At 41.1% G+C, this 17,616-nt stretch overlaps 1 protein-coding gene across 4 annotated transcripts in view; it reads right to left on the reverse strand.

Moving 5' to 3' along the window:
- Nucleotides 1-2,797: 2,797 nt before the first annotated feature.
- Nucleotides 2,798-17,616, reverse strand: part of nlgn3a (neuroligin 3a) — a 177,869-nt gene continuing 163,050 nt past the window's right edge. For all 4 annotated transcript variants that reach the window (XM_052020866.1, XM_052020865.1, XM_052020864.1 and 1 more), the window contains one exon: nucleotides 2,798-8,424. In XM_052020866.1, the coding sequence (XP_051876826.1) occupies nucleotides 7,569-8,424 (856 nt within the window). In that variant the 3' untranslated portion in view covers nucleotides 2,798-7,568. The remainder of the gene's footprint in view (nucleotides 8,425-17,616) is intronic.

Genomic DNA, 17,616 nt, shown 5'->3' on the forward strand with positions numbered 1-17,616 from the left:
ATTCAGAGACACAGGGGGTTGGAGGGTGAGGAGAAGACAATGGGTAAAGGTTTCTGTGGGTGACCCCACCCTAGATCATTGGCTATATCATTGCAAGTACTTAAGAAGTGTTTAAGATGGAAGTAGATACATTTTTAAAAGACCTGGGAATTGAAGGCATGGGGAACTGGCACAGAAGAGAAGTTGAGGCCAACATAGATCAACCATAGTCATACTGCATGGCACAGATGTCTTGAGGGCCATTTCCTTCTCCCGTTTCCTTGTGTTGTTGTGTTCACGCACGTGTGTGTGTGTGTGTGTGTGTGTGTGTGTGTGTGTGTGTGTGTGTGTGTGTTTGTGTGTGAGAGAGTGAGACAGAATGAGGGTGTTTCAGCAGTGGGAGACATTCAAGGAAGGGTAGTGACCGTGTGTGAGCACAATAATGACCAAGCAGTAGAGCCTGATCTCCAGATATCTTGGACCCACCTCACTGGCTAAAGAGTTCACTCTGTCAAGCTTGCATGATAGCTGGTGTGCAATGGCCATCCCGCATTAAAAGAGGCCACACATATGCAGCTCCACTCCTCAGTATGAAGTACGGAACCTAAAACATCAGGACCCTCATGGACAGCCCCAACAGTATCATACCTGAACAAATATACTGGTCCACTGGGCAAAAAGAAATGGGCACAAATCCTTGAGGACAGCAGGACATGTAGATAAGGTAGTGAAGAAAGCATTCAGAAGGTTTGTCTTTATTTTATGAGGTGTTAAAAAAACAAAGAATAAAAACAGAAAATGCTGTAAACACTCAAGAAGTCAGGCAGCATATGTGGAAAAAGAAATAGAATGAACATTTCAAGTCTGAGGCACTTCATCAGAACTTCCCATTAACAGATGTTAGGTTATCTGGCCTTAATCTTCCAGCTTTCTGTCTCCCTCCATTTTTGGATAGTAGCCTGACATTTATGGCTTTTCATTCCTCTGGGACATCTCCAGAACCCAGGGAATTTTGGTAGATTACAACCAGGAAATGGATCATTAGATCCAGGGACTTGTCAGCCTTTAGCCCCATTAGTTTGCCAAGTACTGCACGTTAGTGCTGTTTCCTGCACTTGTGCAAAACTCATGTATTTTATTACCTTTGTTCCCAATTTTCACCCTTCTCTCAAATTCACCTGGACTATTTCTGACACTCCTCTTCCTTTTCTGGATCTCTCTGTCTGCATCTCAGAAGACAAACTAACCATTAATGTCTGCTATAAACCCATGGACTCCCGTAGCCACCTTGACTGCACCTCCTCCTGTCCTTTAATGCCACTGCACCTGTCCTCAAGATGAGGTTTTCCATTCTAGGACTTCTGAAATGTCGTCCATCTTTCGAACCGTGGCTTCCCCTCTGTCATAGTTGATGGAGGCCCCACATGCATTTCCTCCAATTCCTGTATATCTGCTTTCAGCCCACCTCTCCCCAGACAAAACAAAAATCGAGTTTCCTTGGTCCTCATCTTCCACCCCACTAGCCTCCACATCCAGCATATCATCCTTCACCATTTTTGCCGGCTCTTCAGGGCACCGAACACCAAGTGTTTTGTGGAGCACTTGTGCTCTGCCCGCAATGGTTGTATGTCATTTCAACTCCTCTTCCCATTCCCACGCTGACCCATCTGTCTTCAGCCTCCTCCACTGGCACAGTGAGGCCAAATGCAAACTAGAAGAATAACACCTCATATTCCTACAACCCAATGGTATGGATATTGAATTTTCCAAGTTTGGGTAACTCACAGTCCCTGATTTCCTTTCCCACTCATACCAGTCCACCAAAGGTCTCTCTCTCTCTCTTTGTTCACCTTTTCTATCCCTTGCCCCCATATTACCAAGACATGTTACCCTTCTCCATCTGGTTTCATCTGCCCATCACCCACATACCTATCCACTTGGGTTTATTCTCCCTTGATTCACCTTTCCTTTCCCCCCTCCCCCACCCGGTTCCTTCTGCCCATTATCCCTCCCTCATCTGTTTCCACCTATCACCTACCAGCCTCTGTCTCAACACGTCCCACTCCCCCACCTGGCTCCATTTGCCCATCATTCTGTCCCCTTCTCATCTGGTTCCACTTCTGTTCACCAACCACCTCTCCCTCTCATGTCTATATACTGGCTATCTTCCCTTTACACTGTCAGTCCTGATGTAAGGTCTCAACCCAAAACGTTGACCACCACTTTGCCACCACAGATGTTGCTTAACCCACTGAGTTCTTCCAGCAGCTTATTTTTTACTCGTCTTTTTCATGCCTGATGCCAGACTCTCAAAACAGGCATTCTGCTCCTAGCTCTGTCATGGCAAGCATTTATCAGGTGGACAGAGTAAATAATGAAGGAATGTTCTCAAAGCCTTGCTTTTCTGATTGATCTATCATACAAGACTTTGTCAAACACATTATTAAAATCCATGTAGACCGCATCAAATTCACTACCTCATCAACCTTGTCATCTCCTCAAAATATTCAATCATTAGTCAGATGTGACCTTCCTTTGACAGATCCATGCTGCCTGTCCTTGATTAACCTGTGTGTTAAATGATTGATACTAAATGATTGATACTGTCCCTCAGAACCTTTGCAATAATTAACCCATCAGCAATGTTATTCTTAATAGCCTAAACAAATCAATTCAATTTCTTTAATATCTTTCCTACTTTTTCAGTTTAATAATGTATTAATAAATCCAGAAGAAAAACTGATGGATATAAGGGTGGATATTTCCCATCAATGAATGCAGATGCTCAGAAAACAAACAGAGACTCCTGGCATTTTGTTATCATTTTATTTCGATGCAGAAACACTCCACCATCAATCAGAGATTAAAAGAAGCATTGTGGTTAAAGGGTAGAGTGGAGAAAAGAAGTGTCTAATGTAGAACACACAGTGGGATCAAAGTGAAGTGGAACACTTACTGGGGCTAGGAATGAGCTCATAAACTGGAACAAAGATCCAGCTAGTCCTTATTGAGATATAGCAAATAGGCTCTGGGCTCTGGTTTAGTGTGCAATTCTGTCACAGCACAGGGAAGGATTCCAATACATAGGTTTGTATTTAAAGGCATGGTAACATCCATTTCGGTAGAAATATGTTGGAGGAGTCCAACCAGTCTCCTTCATGATATCACAACAATTTAATACAACATCAGAGATGCTGTGACTTTATAACATGTTCCTGAAGGACAATCTGATATCTGGTGGCTTGTATCCAGCATCTGTAAATTGGTAGCAGTCATATAGGCTGGACAATGCATTGAGCAATTCCACCAAGACTCATTACGCTTTTACTTTTGCTGTACATTTGAAAATATTCTTTCAGACTAATATGGAGTGATTAAGATATTTCAATGTTATATTCAATCTTATATTCTATATGATAAAAATCATTACTGGTATTTATATATCTTCAGATAGAAAGATCCAGGGAACACTCTAGACAGGCTTTTGTTTTGTTTTTTTCTCTCCTGAGTAAGAGTGGCTGTTAACCCTTTGAGTTCTGCAGGGTTATTTCTGCATCAAAACAAATCAAATGTCAATATTAATTTTTTTCTGTTTATTCTGAGAGTAATATGAATTAAGAAATATTTAGAGGGCCTGCACAAAGACATCTTCAAATTAGAAATATAGAGTCAATACAGCTTGAACAGAATAGAGAAGAAATAAAATCTAGGTATTTGCGGACTTGGGTACCCTCAGTACTCAAAGGGTCATCTATAAACACACAATGGAATATTTGCCCCTTAACCTATATGATTCCAGATGTACAGGGTTTGACAAGTCTTAACGTTACAAATAGGTAAACGCATAGTCATCATTGCTCTAAACCCAAATGTTCAGATGTTAAAGTGAGATGCTTTCATTGAGACAATAGGTAACCATAATTTCAGTTATGAGTCCTATAGCTACCAACAGAACTCCATATCTCAATTCACAGCCTGCCCCCAATTCTAAATTAAACACTAAAACTGAAAGATCATAAAGATAGATATCACAAACCACAAAATGGGTGTTGATGCTGTGCATCAGTCTTTAACTCAGCCCAATAAACCCCAAGCAGAAACTATATAAAATCTCCCATCGGGAAGTGCTTTCTTCTTGAAAAATCACTGATACTCCATTGATCATGGCCACCATTGGGTTTTTGCTGATCTAAAGAAAATGCAGAATTAATTGGGGGTGGGGGGGGTGGTGAGGGGAAGGAGGGAGCATTTTTATAAACTGGTTGAAATACTTGATAATTGGAGGAACCTTTGTCCAGCTTTAAATTGCTTTAGATGGAAGCCTAGCAAGCAAAAAAAACGAACATTATTTCAATTGCTTTTCTCGGATGGAAAATGTAGTTTAGAATTTACTGTGTATTTGGTTAGTGGGACTTCTTTAGGGTTTAACTACAATGACGTGTCCCTCATTAAACAAAAGATTGTTTGAAATTTTATCAAAGGAAATGAACATGGCTAAATCCATATTTGATTTGCATTTATTGTTGCTTGGTAGGGTGAAGAACAATGATACACAAAAGGATTGGATATAGCATAAAAGAAAAATGGGCATGTAGCTAAATGGGCAGAGAACAAATGAGAGAAAAAGGAATGATACTGTAGGACAGCAATGGTGCAATAAACACAGAACAGAAAGACTTATGTAGTGCCTTTAACATCTCATGTGTTTTACAGCTAATTTTGGTGATTACTATCATACAGCATACATGCTGCTCAAATTGTGCACAGCAAGCTCCCAGAAACAATAATGTTAAAATTACCAAGTTTTGTTTTGGAAACATTGAGCAAGTGGTGAATATTGGCTAGAGTACAGCATAACTGAGGAAGCAGTATGGTTTCAATTCAACAGCTCCAAAAGTGTATTGCTGTACGGCAAGGAAATGCCAGCATAGGCTTTTGTGCTTCTGGGGTAGGACTCACACTCAGAACCTTCTAACTCTAGAGGCAAGATTGCTAGCAACTAAGCCCCAACTGTCATACAGGGAACTGTATAGGAAGTGATTGAGTGATTGACACAATTAAAAATTGATGATAGAGGGGTGATGATAGAGGAATAAACATATAGGCAAAGAATGAAAAATAATGCTTATACCTGCTACATGTGGGCAATATGAATTGTGTTTTATTTGTGTATCTCCTAAGATTGACTATAACCATGGATATTGAACTTTCAACAATTATTTGTCATGCTACAAGTTGAGTTTGGAGTTTCAACCAAATGTTATCATCTAAACTTTCTGACTTTCAAACACTGGAGAATGGGGTGAGGAACAAGCCAAATGTCATCCAATTGTATTTTGGGGGACTGAGAGTAATGTATGTGCTGTTACTTATAATTGAGTATTGGGTTCAAATTCAGGAAGTGATTGTCTACTTCCTTCCCTTCAGGCTGGTTCAGGGAGCACTGAAGGGGTTTCTGGAGGAGAAATTGGGGATGGCCCATTGGAAATGCACAACCAGTGACCTCGTCTGCCTGCTGCATCTCCAAAGGCAGCTCGTCCATCTAATGGCGAGGAAACTGAGATTGCTTTTCTTGTTGGTGGGCAATGGGAGAAGGGTTGATCTCAACAATAAGTGGTTTTTGGGAGTGGGGTGGATTCAGGGTGATTACTCCTGCTCCTATGCCAAACTTTACAAATGTAAACTATGTTTTTGTTGGGTGCTGCTACTTCAGTGCAGTGACTACTGCAGCTTGCTGAGCAAAGCTACCTGACAAATGCACTGCTCGTTGTGTCCAACCTAGTTGGTCTAAAACATATGAAAGATGCTTAATGCTTGTTTGAAGCAGCTACCAAGATTTCTAGAAAATTCACTTAATCAAAATGTGGTCCAACATCTGTTAGGAGTCCTTGGGATGCAGGAGATTGCCCTCACAACAGAGGACAATTTGCACCTGTTTTTCCACTCACGTAACAAGCACGATGAGGACCAATTTCAGCCCCTTAATGCTTTCAATCCAATCCTACTAAACACACATTCACAACATAAAGGAGGCTCTAAAACATATTAAAAACCTTGGACCAGGAACAGGATGCAGAGTATGTGTTACTGCCTGGTATGGTGGAGGATCGAGAGTATGCAATCCCAAGGGATTGATGTGTTTTACCTTGGTTGGAGTCTGGCTGTCATGGGAGGAATTTGATGTGGGGTTGAAGACAACATCCCATTGACAGCATGGTCTTCACTAGTCTGGATCAAGCACATGGACTGAAGCCTGAATCTTATTGAAAACTGTCAGGACATGGAGTGTATCTGTGGCACTAAATCCCTTGGCACGCTCTCAATTGCAAACTAGTTTTTACACGAAGTAACATACAGCAACAGATTGCTTATACCAAAATACAAAACAGACACAGTTAAAAACAATCCCCCTCCCCTCCCACCTCCCCCCACCCACCACCACCAAGAAATTTTGCTGGTTCTAATTTGGCACGTGTCACAATTCACTGTGTATAAAAAATTAAGGGGTGCACACTATCTAAAGCTGTATTATTTGCTTTACTTGAAGATTCTCCACGCAGCCCAAAGAAAATTAAACAGATCTGTATAAAGTTTGTTAGATTTTTGTCAAGCCACAAAAATACAAAGTGCTTCCCCAATAAGTGAGCTTCAGCTCATCATATGATGAGGGCAAGTGGAGGGGTAATGGGTGGGCAAAAATGCTTCCCTGGCTGTCAAGTTAAATGCAATGGCAGTAAAAGAACAGCTTCACTGGCAGCTTCTAGAGAGCTAAAAATGTTGCACTCTTGACTTAGGTGCCCCTTTCAATTTCTTAGCCATTAATATTGGCCAGTATTACAACAGGGCATTCATTGCAGGAAGGTTCTGGACCCAGAACCAGGTCCACCTCAGAGTTTACTGACTCTAGGACTATCTGAGCAAAAAGAAATGAACTCAAAACAATAAACAAAGCTGAGGAGATAATCTCTCCCTCTGCTCTTGACAGTGCTTAATGTTTAATGAAGAACAAAGCACACCAGGAGTTTTCCAGGGGCCTCTCCCGATCTATCACTGCAACTATCCAGTGTTTTCGTGAATTTCACCGGAGATACGGCAGTCAGTTGGGAGAACCACTGTGAAGAATCCAGGTGACAATTTTTCAGTCTTTGTGTGTGCACATTTCCTCCAATCCCCTTGGTGCTAGTATATCCTAAGCTGCTCTAAAAGTGATTAAAAAATACATGGAGCGTAGCAGCCTGTGTGGCTAAGGCATGTGAACAATGAGATAAATGTGGGCAGGTGTCTGCCGCTGCTTCCCCACACCGGTAACAAAAGCACTTTCACTTTCCCTCATTTTTGTTTTTTTTTTGAAACTTTTTCTTAATTTGATTATTTTATAAAATGTCAAGTTGTCTGTTCAAACAAGAAGGCCCGGTGTGAATGTATGTCTTTTGAAGTTCCCAGGGAGACAGCCTTCTTGTAAGGATGGTGCAGTGCACGTGTTAATCAGATGGTTGTTAAAATCCAGCAGGCTGGAGTAGTCTATGTGGGAAGGGGTCTCTACCCGGCGGCTCATTCACTCCCGCCTCCTGGAAGGTTACTGCCCAGGACTATACCCGAGTGGTGGAATGTGAATGAGGCAGCCCTGTGCTGTTAAAACCAGCAGCAAAGGTGTTGTAAGGATGCAAGGACTGCATGCCCACCAAGGAATTGGGGATCATGGTGATAGTGTTGGGGGTCATGAGGGGTATATCATCAGGTGAGCGGCGGAGAGTCAGGGTGTAGTCTGGCAGTGAAGGAAGACGCATGGACTCAGGCGCCTGGATATTCTCACACTCATGGTGGGTTTGATTCACTTGCAGTGACATGATCTCTTCCTCCTGCGTATGTGCCATGTCATTGCTGGTGTTGCGCTGTGGGCTGGGTTGCTGGTGGGGATCATTGCGACGTTTGTCCTTGCGGTAGTACAGAGCAGCAAAGGCCAGAACGTTGAGGAAAAGTAGTGAGGCTCCCACTGCAATAGTGACACTTAGTTCAGTGGAGTAGTCCCGAGGGTTTTCAATCAACAGGGAGCCACTGTCTTGCTCTGAATCCCAGTTCTCCTTCTGTTGCTCATTGGAGTTGAAAGCTGGACTCAAGCCGGAGCCTGGCCGCTTGGTGGTGAAGGGCCATGTCTTGCCGTTGGGACGCCTGGTCGCATAGGAGATGGGAGTGGTGTTGGGCTGAGGCACCTTGGTGGTGGTAGATGTGTACTGGAACATGTCGTGTAGGTTGTACAGGTGAGGGACCAAGTGCTTCCAAAAGGCCACCTTGGTAGCACGGTAGTGTTCCCGCACTCGTGGCTTCAGACCAATGTGGAGATAAAGCTGATCTCGTGGGTTGTACTTGGACCAGGCCACTTCTTCAAAACGATTTGCTTTTGTGTGGATGAACTTAGTATCCTGTGGCACTGGCTTGTTGGGATCACTGAAGGAAGAAAGAAAACAATTCTAGTTAGATATAGATAATGTTCCAGTTTGTTAATCAGGAGAGTTGTTGAGTTATTGATCCAATTCTGTATAACCTAAGGCAATTAATGTTACATGCAATATGTATGAAGATTTATCAGCATCTACCTTTATTATGGACAGTGCCAAGCCCTGGACAATGGATCCATGTAGTATACTTTGAGTGACATAGATTCACTAGACTGATCCCTACAATGGCCAGAACTGATGCATGAAGAGAGCTTGGGACAATTTGGCAGACTTCAGAAGGATTGAAATTAATCCTCATTGAAATTAATAAAATTTTGACATGACTTGACGGAGTAGATCCAGAAAGAATGTTCCTAATGGTGGGCAAGTCCAGAACTATGGGTCACATCCTAAAGACATGAGGAAAGCCATTTAGTATAGAGATGAGGAGAAATTTACCCCTTCATGGACTCTGTCTTTACTTCTCGCTGCCTTGGTGAAGCAGCCAGCATAATCAAAGACCCCACCCACCCAGGTCATTCTCTCTTCTCTCCTCTCCCATCAGGCAGAAGATACAGGAGCCTGAGGGCACATACCACCAGCTTCTATCCCACTGTGATAAGACTATTGAACGGTTCCCTTATACGATGAGATGGACTCTGACCTCACAATCTACCTTGATGTGACCTTGCACCTCATTGTATACCTGCACTGCACTGCACTTCCTCTGTGGCTGTCACACTTTACTCTGTACTGTTATTGTTTTTACCTGTAATACCTCAATGCACTCTGTACTGACTCAATGTAACTGCACTGTGTAATGAATTGACCTGTACGATCGGTATGCAAGACAAGTTTTTCACTGTACCTCGGTACAAGTGACAATAATAAACCAATACCAATACTAATACCAGATGAGAAGAAATTTCCTCTCCCAGAGAACAGTGAACCTGTGAAATTCTCTACCACAGACAGCAGTTAAGGCCAAATCATCTAATATATTCAGAAAGCTCTAATACCCAAAGAGATCAAGGGGCATGGGGAGAAAGCAGGAACAGGGGACTGTAGTTGGATGATCAGCGATGATCATTATGAATGGTGGAACAGGCTTGGAGGACAGAATGGTCTATTCCTACTCCTATTTTTTACATTTCGATCAGGTCATAAGGGATCTCCGGGCATCAATTGACTGTATGCGTAGAAGTGGAATAACTTATGTCAGTGCAATTAGCAAGTTACACTGAAGGTTTATGCAAGATTTATATCCATTTTTCCACAGCATTTGATGAGAGAATTTTCTGCTAACTTTATATCCATGTCTGAGTGTGAAGATCATCATGTAAAAGTAGGAACAATCAGTAAACAATTTACAGAATTCATAGCACCTATTCAATAAATACAATTTTGAAATTCTGAAGCTGTAGGTGTTAATCAAGATTAGTTACCATGGGGTGGAAAATGGTTTTGGCCCATGATCACTAGCACGGGGTTGGCAGAAAATCAGAACCTCAATCAGAACACCTCAATCAGAACACCCAAGGCTAGTTCATATTTGGTCTTGGATCTCATTAGTAATTTTGTGCACACTGTTGGCACCTGTTGGACCTTTACTGGCAGCTTGCCCATTATACTAATGGATCTGATGAATTTAGCTACAGTCCAGATGTCTATATGGTCCTATCGCTAAATTGGTATGTAATAAAATTGGCATAATGATTGAATTAAGATCTCATAAGTTAAAAAAATTGTGCCTGGGAAGCTATTCAATTTTAGTATAATTCATTCTGATGACAGAAAAATATTAGTTCACTTGGATTGCTTAAAATATCCTAAAGGTAAAATCTAGGAGGCCAATTGAAGCAATTGCAAGTAATATGGAGGCAGAGTGCATTCATGCTGACTCCAAGCAATGACATAAAAATTGAAAACAATAGCTTTTCTTTTGTGCTGCTTGCAAAGTCAGTGAAAAATCCTGGCTGATCTGGCCTCATGCTCGTCCAATCATTGCCAAAAGATTTTAGCAACAACAGGAATTGAACCGCTCAGGTAAATATTGGAAGGGCTCAACATTTGGATTTGGATTTCCAGAAGTCCACATAAAAGTGTACTGCACAAGACAAGGGCCCACAGGCAGGTACATAATATACTGGCAACAAAGCCAGCAGATTTGCTGTACTCTTGGAGGTTTTATCACAAGACTTCCCACCTCTAACTGCTCCACCCAGTTCAATTTGCAATGATAAAGACAAATGAATTATGTATAATTTTCTAGTGCCTTTGTCCCTGGTTGTTTGCAGGTGTTTCCTAGGAATGAAGCTTTAATTCTTGGAGACATTGAATAATTGAGTTAGAGGTCAACTTGATCTCAGGGTTGCCAGAAGAATGAACAATGAATTTTGCAGTGCTCTTAAAGGTCATCCAGTCACATTGCTAACTTGGTCATTGTTAAACTGGAAGTCTGTGTGTTGGTGTGTTGGGGATGTTTGGGGGGTGGGTGGGGGGGGGGGGGTGGAGATGGTGATATAATGGACTCAAATGCAAACGTCTGTGTTTAAGAAACACAATCTGAGAAGCTTTCCATTTTTTAATCTATTGCATTTATGTATTTAAAAAATCCATTCTAATAAACAAATGTCTTGCAAGTCTCAATGAGGAGAAATTAAAATGTTAATGTGAATTAATTGACGTGATTGATGGATTTGCTACAGTTCTCTGAGGATGTAGCAAAGATGATGGATAAAGGAGAACCTGTGTTTGGATTTCCAGAATGCCACATAGAAGGGTACTGCGCAAGATAAGAGCCCATGGGCTGGGGGTTAAATACAGTCACATCTGTGCTACAGTAGCTCAGGTAATGAAAATTCATCCTTATGGAATTCACAAACCAAAAGATTTGAAATGCAGATTAAAAATTTACTTTCATGGAACTTATGTGTCGATTTTTGTTCAACCTGCATTGATGCATTCACAGATCTCGTTACAGAAAATTGCGGTTCAGAATGTTTTCTGGGAACACAACCTCACATAACGTGGGGGTCACTTGTATATTGGCATGGACTGGTTAATTAACAGAAACGGAGAGTCGGGTCATGTTTTGACTGGCAATCACTCACTAGTAAGGTGCCACAGAGATGAGTGCTGGGACTTCAACTACATAACTTTTATATTACTGACTGAGATGAAGTGATGAGTACACTGAAGCCAAGTTTGCTGACAATATGTTAGCAAGTTGTAAGGAGGAAATAAAGACCCTGCATAGTGATAGAGATAGTTAAGTGAGTGGGCAATAAGTTGTCAGATGGCATAAAATGTGGGAAAATGCAAGGTTATGGTCTTTGGAAGGAAGGATGAACCTCAGCCTCCTCCACTGCCAGGAGAATTCCAAGCGCAAACTGGAGGAACAGCACCTTATTTTCCGTCTTGGAACCTTGCAGCCTGATGGAATGAACATTGAATTCTCCCACGTAATCCCCACTCCCTTTCCCCAGAAACATTACCCCCCCCCACCATGCTTCTTCTCTTCTACCCATTCCTAGCCTTTTTTTTCTACCTATTATTCTCCTCTCTCTCCTTACCTTTGACCCATCCCCCAGTGGATCTGCTCTCCCCTCCTCCCCTGCACCTGCCTATCTCTATCTCTTTCCTGCATCTACCTATCACCACTCTGTGTCCACCCCGCCTCATCCCTTCTGTCCACCTATCACTGCTCTGCTTTTCCCTCCTATATATTGGGCTTCCTCTTTTCCTATGTTCAGTCCTGAAGTAGGATCCTGACCCGAAACATTGACTGCCTGTTTTTCTCTACGGATGCTGCCTGGCCTGCTGAGTTCCTCCAGCATCATAATGTTTTTCATCAGAATGATAAAGCAAATTATTACTTTTAATGCTGAGACTGAAAAGGAATCTGGTGGTCCGAGCACATGAAACAAAAAAAAATTGGCATGCAGGTACAACATGCAGTACAGGTGCCCCTGTGTTACGACTTCTTGGGTTATGGGAATTTACCCTTACAGAATTCACAAATTGCTATCCAAAAATTTGAGATATGGAATAAAATTCATTCTCATTGAATGTGTGTGAATAAAAAGTAAATAAATCAACATGAAGTTTTTTTTCAACTCACGTTTCTTGATGCACGTGCAGATGACGCAGCTTAACATTACAGAAAATCGTGATACAGACTATTTTCTAGGAACACAACCCAGTGTAACATGGGTGGTCGCCCGTAATTAGGAAGGTTAATGGAATGTCGGCCTTCATTAGAAAGAGAAAGGAGTATAAGAGTAGGGAAGCTTTGAAGTGACATTACAGGGTGCTGGTAGACTGTACCTGGAGTGCTGGGCATAGCTTTTTTTCTCCATATTTAAGAAACCAAATGCATGTGTTGGGGCAGTACAGAGGTTCACAAGCTAATTTCTAGGATAAAAGAGTTGATGCGAAAGGATGCGTAGGTTAGGCCTATAACTGTGGGAGTTTAAGAGAATGAGAGGTAACTTTAGTGAAGTACATAAGATTCTGAGGGTGATTGACAGGGTGGATGCTGAGAGGCTATTTTCCCCAGTGGGTTATCTAAAACTAGGGGACATAGTTTCAAAATAAGGGGTTACTCAATTAATATAGAGATCAGGAGGGTTTTTCCTCTCAGGGGACATGACTCTGTAGAATTTTCTACCTCTGGTAATACTTAAAAGATACAGAAATGTACTCTAGGTTGGATTCTTCAATATTCATCAAGAAGAAAGGCTTCAGGTTCCAGACACAACAAAATCCAGACTTTGCCTCCTTCCTACATTCAGATCCCACTAGCTATCACAACTCTGTCCTGATTTATATTCCTCATAACCCTATCTCAGTCCCATCATCCCTCTATATCCTTACTCCCATCCTTTTTTTCTATCCTCCCTTCAATTCTTGCCCTTCCTTACCTAAACAATTGTAAATTACTGTCTTAAATGTTGAGCAGACACTGCTCCCTATTTGGTTTAAGTCCCCGATTGGGGAATCAGCCTTTTCTCATCATTCAGGCAGTAAGAATAAGGGCCACAGCTAAGTTCTCACCATTCCATACCTTCTCCTAATGTGAAGGCCACCATTAACCAAGGTTAGATCAAGGTTCCAATAAAATAATGACTTCTGTGCTCAATATCCAAAAACTGGTTAAAATTGCTCATGGGCTTGGTCCGACATGTGAACTATCTGCTGAGCACTTCCATTCTAGGTTCGGTACCCTGATTTCGGAGAGTTCAAGAGGAGACTGTCAAAGCTAATACTTGGTGGCCCTCAAGAGCATCAGAGTTGAAAATTGAACAGAAATGTGAAAGACCACGTATGCTTTATCCCTTCTGAATGTGACCTCAAAGTTATTGTGTCTGGGTTGAAGCTGGTTTCTGCCAGGATTTCCAGATGCTGAGAGAAATCTATTGGGAAACAATGCTGGCAGTTTCTTTCTGCACAAAACCACACAAAGGAATATGTAATAGCCCATGGTTCTTCATGAAACCACCTTCATGAAGCCACTGGCGTTGTTGTATAAGGGAAACTGATAATCTGGGAAGACATTGTTGGAATATGCCTTTTATGTTGATTTGCTGGTTTAAAGGTATTTAAGAAAGGATTCCTATTCATTTCTACAGGTATTGATTCATTTTCAATTTAATCATAAGGTGGTCAATACCATCAATTGCATTTTAAGGAAATCACTGAAGATAGCAATGGTTCAGATGTTGTGTGATAAAACAGGTATCCAGCTTTATGAATTCGAGAAATAGGAATTTTTGCTATAAAACAGTTAACATGAAGACAAAGGAATAATGGATTAAAATAAACTGGTCAGGTTTGGTTTTCAAGTGCAGACACATGAAGCATCAGGCTTTTAATCTATTAACAAGAGATCTTCACATGGCATTCCAGCTCCAGAAAGAATGCTGTTGACAAGAGCAAAGACTTTGAAGATACTCTTTTATTCCTCAGCAACAAAGAAATTAAAATGCCTGGTAGAGAGAAATGGTAATAAATCCATAAGACAATGGAATTGATCAGGAAAAGAAAATTTTGGCCAAGTATGAAACATGTTACCTGAATATAGCAGTTAAGGGATAATAAATAGAAATGATGAGAGACATCAAAAGATTTGTTTAGATATTATTGAGAAATGCTGCTTACAAGACGAGGACTTATAGTTTTATGATAGAAATTGGAATGTAAATTTAACAGTTGCTGAAGTAAGGTTGGAGAGAAACAAAGAACCACTAACTTAAAAGGTGCATTAATACATAAGGATGGAACTCATGAAACCATTGAGTAATCAGCTTTACTGTTTTATAGAGAAGGCAAGAGGTTCTGGGATTGTTACAACAATAGAAACAGGGTGGATGACTCTGAGATGCATAGAACTATGGTCAAAAATTAGTGTAAAATACCATACAGGAACCAGCAAATTACAGTTGGTGAGACATTAAGTCTGCAGAGCAGAACACATGCCAGCTTTAGTTTAACAGTGATCAACCCCCACAAAAAACAAGAGAATAGATTGATGAACCAGCCAGCCATCTGTCCAGGTAAATGTGCATATGTTTTGACTGTGTGTCAATGAATGCATTGTAACGGTTTCACTTTTCAATAAAGGGTTTCCTTTTGGAAATTCTTATGAATCATTTGGGTGTCCCAGTAAAAGCTTGAATACTTTATCCTTATAACATTATCTGTGATATCACACACAGTTGCACAAATCCACCAGATTACCCAATGATTTCATGAGTTCCACCCTTATGCATGATCTGCAAAAATATGCCTGCATTACAAAACATTTAATCTCAATTGTGGGCCTTTGAGCATGTGTGAAAGAAGCTGGCAGTAATCAAATTCACATGTATGTAAATTTGTTATAACTTGAATTTGTCACATGTTCTTCTTGTGGACAGAAACTAGAACTGATATCTATGTTAAGCAGATGATGGTTCTGCAAGAACAGTTCTAACTAAGAATAATCACCAAGATCATGTGTAGCTTCCTTCTAAAGCAGTTATAATAAAGTTTGCGTACACACCTTAGCCACTTGTTGTCCCATGTTAGTCAGGCAACACTTGCTTCCATCAAACCAATTCACAAAGCCTTCTGACTGAACAGCTCACTCTTCCAGTTTTTTTAACCTGCATATAACAGGTACTTGTAACCCACTCTAATTTAGTATAACGTTCTTTCAATACAGCATGATTATCTTTATATATTTTTTGTAAAGCACTGAACTTGCCAGCTCTTGGGCGTAACCTAAAGAGATCTTCTGGCTATTGATTACATCGGAGCAAAGGGGCAAGAATATGTTGTTTTGCTCCTCAAGTCTGTTCTGCCATTTATGAGATGGTGGCGATTTAACTCCATATATCCACAGAAGATTTCATTCAAAACAATGATTGATATTTAGTTTTGAGAAAATACATACCCTCACTGACAGTAACTCACTGATCCCACTTCATTTCTCCACCGACTATTCTATCATAATACACTACATCAGCTCCTGATGTTTTCAACAGGATTCAAGCACTATTTTGAATTATTTCACCTCAAGCATTCTTTCCCTCTGTAGTTTAGTTATGAAAGTACTGCTTAGATGATGAGTAACAAACTTAGAGGACAGTTGCCTTCAGCAACTCTGATTTGGTAGCTACCTCTATTGTAAGTTATCTAAGAACTGTTTTCTTAATGAAGAAAGTAACTGAAGTTTTCCATCAACACCAACCATATCAAATGGAAGGTAATGCATGACACAAAGTATCACATCTCCATGAATGATGTGCCATCTAGATCTCTTCAACAAGAAAGCAGAGTGTATCACTAATGGAGTATGCACATTATTCTCCAACACAAATCCTCAACTATTATTTTCAGGCATGCATAGCAGCAACCAAGGCCTGAAGTTCTGAAGAGTAATTTGGCCATGATAGAGTTGGGTTACCATGTCCCAACATCCACTGCAAAATGGTGCAAACCATGCTGGTTTGTGGCCGGAACCCAGAATCACTTTATCTTTTTAGTAATCATGGAATGTTTGGTGATGGTCAATGACTATGCTCAATGTTTTCTCCATTCAAACTCTGAGATCAATTCCCGGGATGTACAATGTTCTGTTTTTAGCTTCCTAACGTGTAACTATTATTAGCAATGCAGCCAGCACCCTAAATTTGGGCTGTCAGGTCATTTGCATGATTGGCACTGTGAAACAAGGTGTTCATTGGTATAGCTCTTCAGCTAGGGATACAATCTCTTCTTCTTCTTCTTGGGCAGTCTCTTAGGATTGAGGATGACTTGCTTCCACTGGTTTAGTGGACTCTAAGGTGGCTGATGAGGCCAATGTGAGAACCACACACGGGTCAGGCGGTAATCGATGGGGCAGGAGGGCAGGTGGATTGCGAGGTGGTGTTCTCCTTCTGCTGCTTATGCTGGACTTCCATGTGCTCCTGACTCATGAACTCATGGTTCTCATTACCAATCCAAATGATCCTTCTCCATCTTGAGTGGTCATGGGCCACAGATTTCTAGAAGTAAATGGTGATGCTGCACTTTTTCAATGACACTTTGAGCACATCTCTGAATACTCTCTTCTGTCCCTTGATAATCTCTACCCATGACAGAGGACATTTTTGAAGGCATATTTTTGCAGATCATGCATAAGGGTGGAACTCATGAATCCATTGGGTAATCTGGTGGATTTGTGCATCTGTTTCAAGAGTCTATTTCAAGGAGCCAACTGAATGTAACTAGACCCTCAATGCTAGGGAGTTTGTTATAGAAGAATACATTAATCTTGGTTCACCTATCATTCCAGTGAATTCAGACACAGCATGTGGTATCTAGCCTGCTGTAAGTAGTCCAGATCTCAGAAGCATATAGGAGAGCAGCAATTGCTGCTGCCCAATAGATAGTGATGTTTGTGCAAGATCTGAAGTTTTGATCTTCAAATACACTTTTCCTTAATCAACTAAATGCTGTACTGATGCATTCAATCTTCATCAATGTCTGTCCTCACAGAAAGGTGGCTTCTGAAAAATGAAGAGGGCTCCACCTTTTCCAGGATCTCATAATGAATTTTTATTTTTGGAGAGTGATGGTCCACAGAAGTAGCAGGTTGTTTAAGGACCTTTGTCTTGTGGATGTTTAGTGTAAAGCCCACCCTCATATGTTTCAGTGAACGAGTCAATGATGTTTT

This window comes from Pristis pectinata, chromosome 8 (genome assembly GCF_009764475.1).
Source record: "Pristis pectinata isolate sPriPec2 chromosome 8, sPriPec2.1.pri, whole genome shotgun sequence".
Classification (NCBI taxonomy): Eukaryota; Metazoa; Chordata; class Chondrichthyes; order Rhinopristiformes; family Pristidae; genus Pristis; species Pristis pectinata.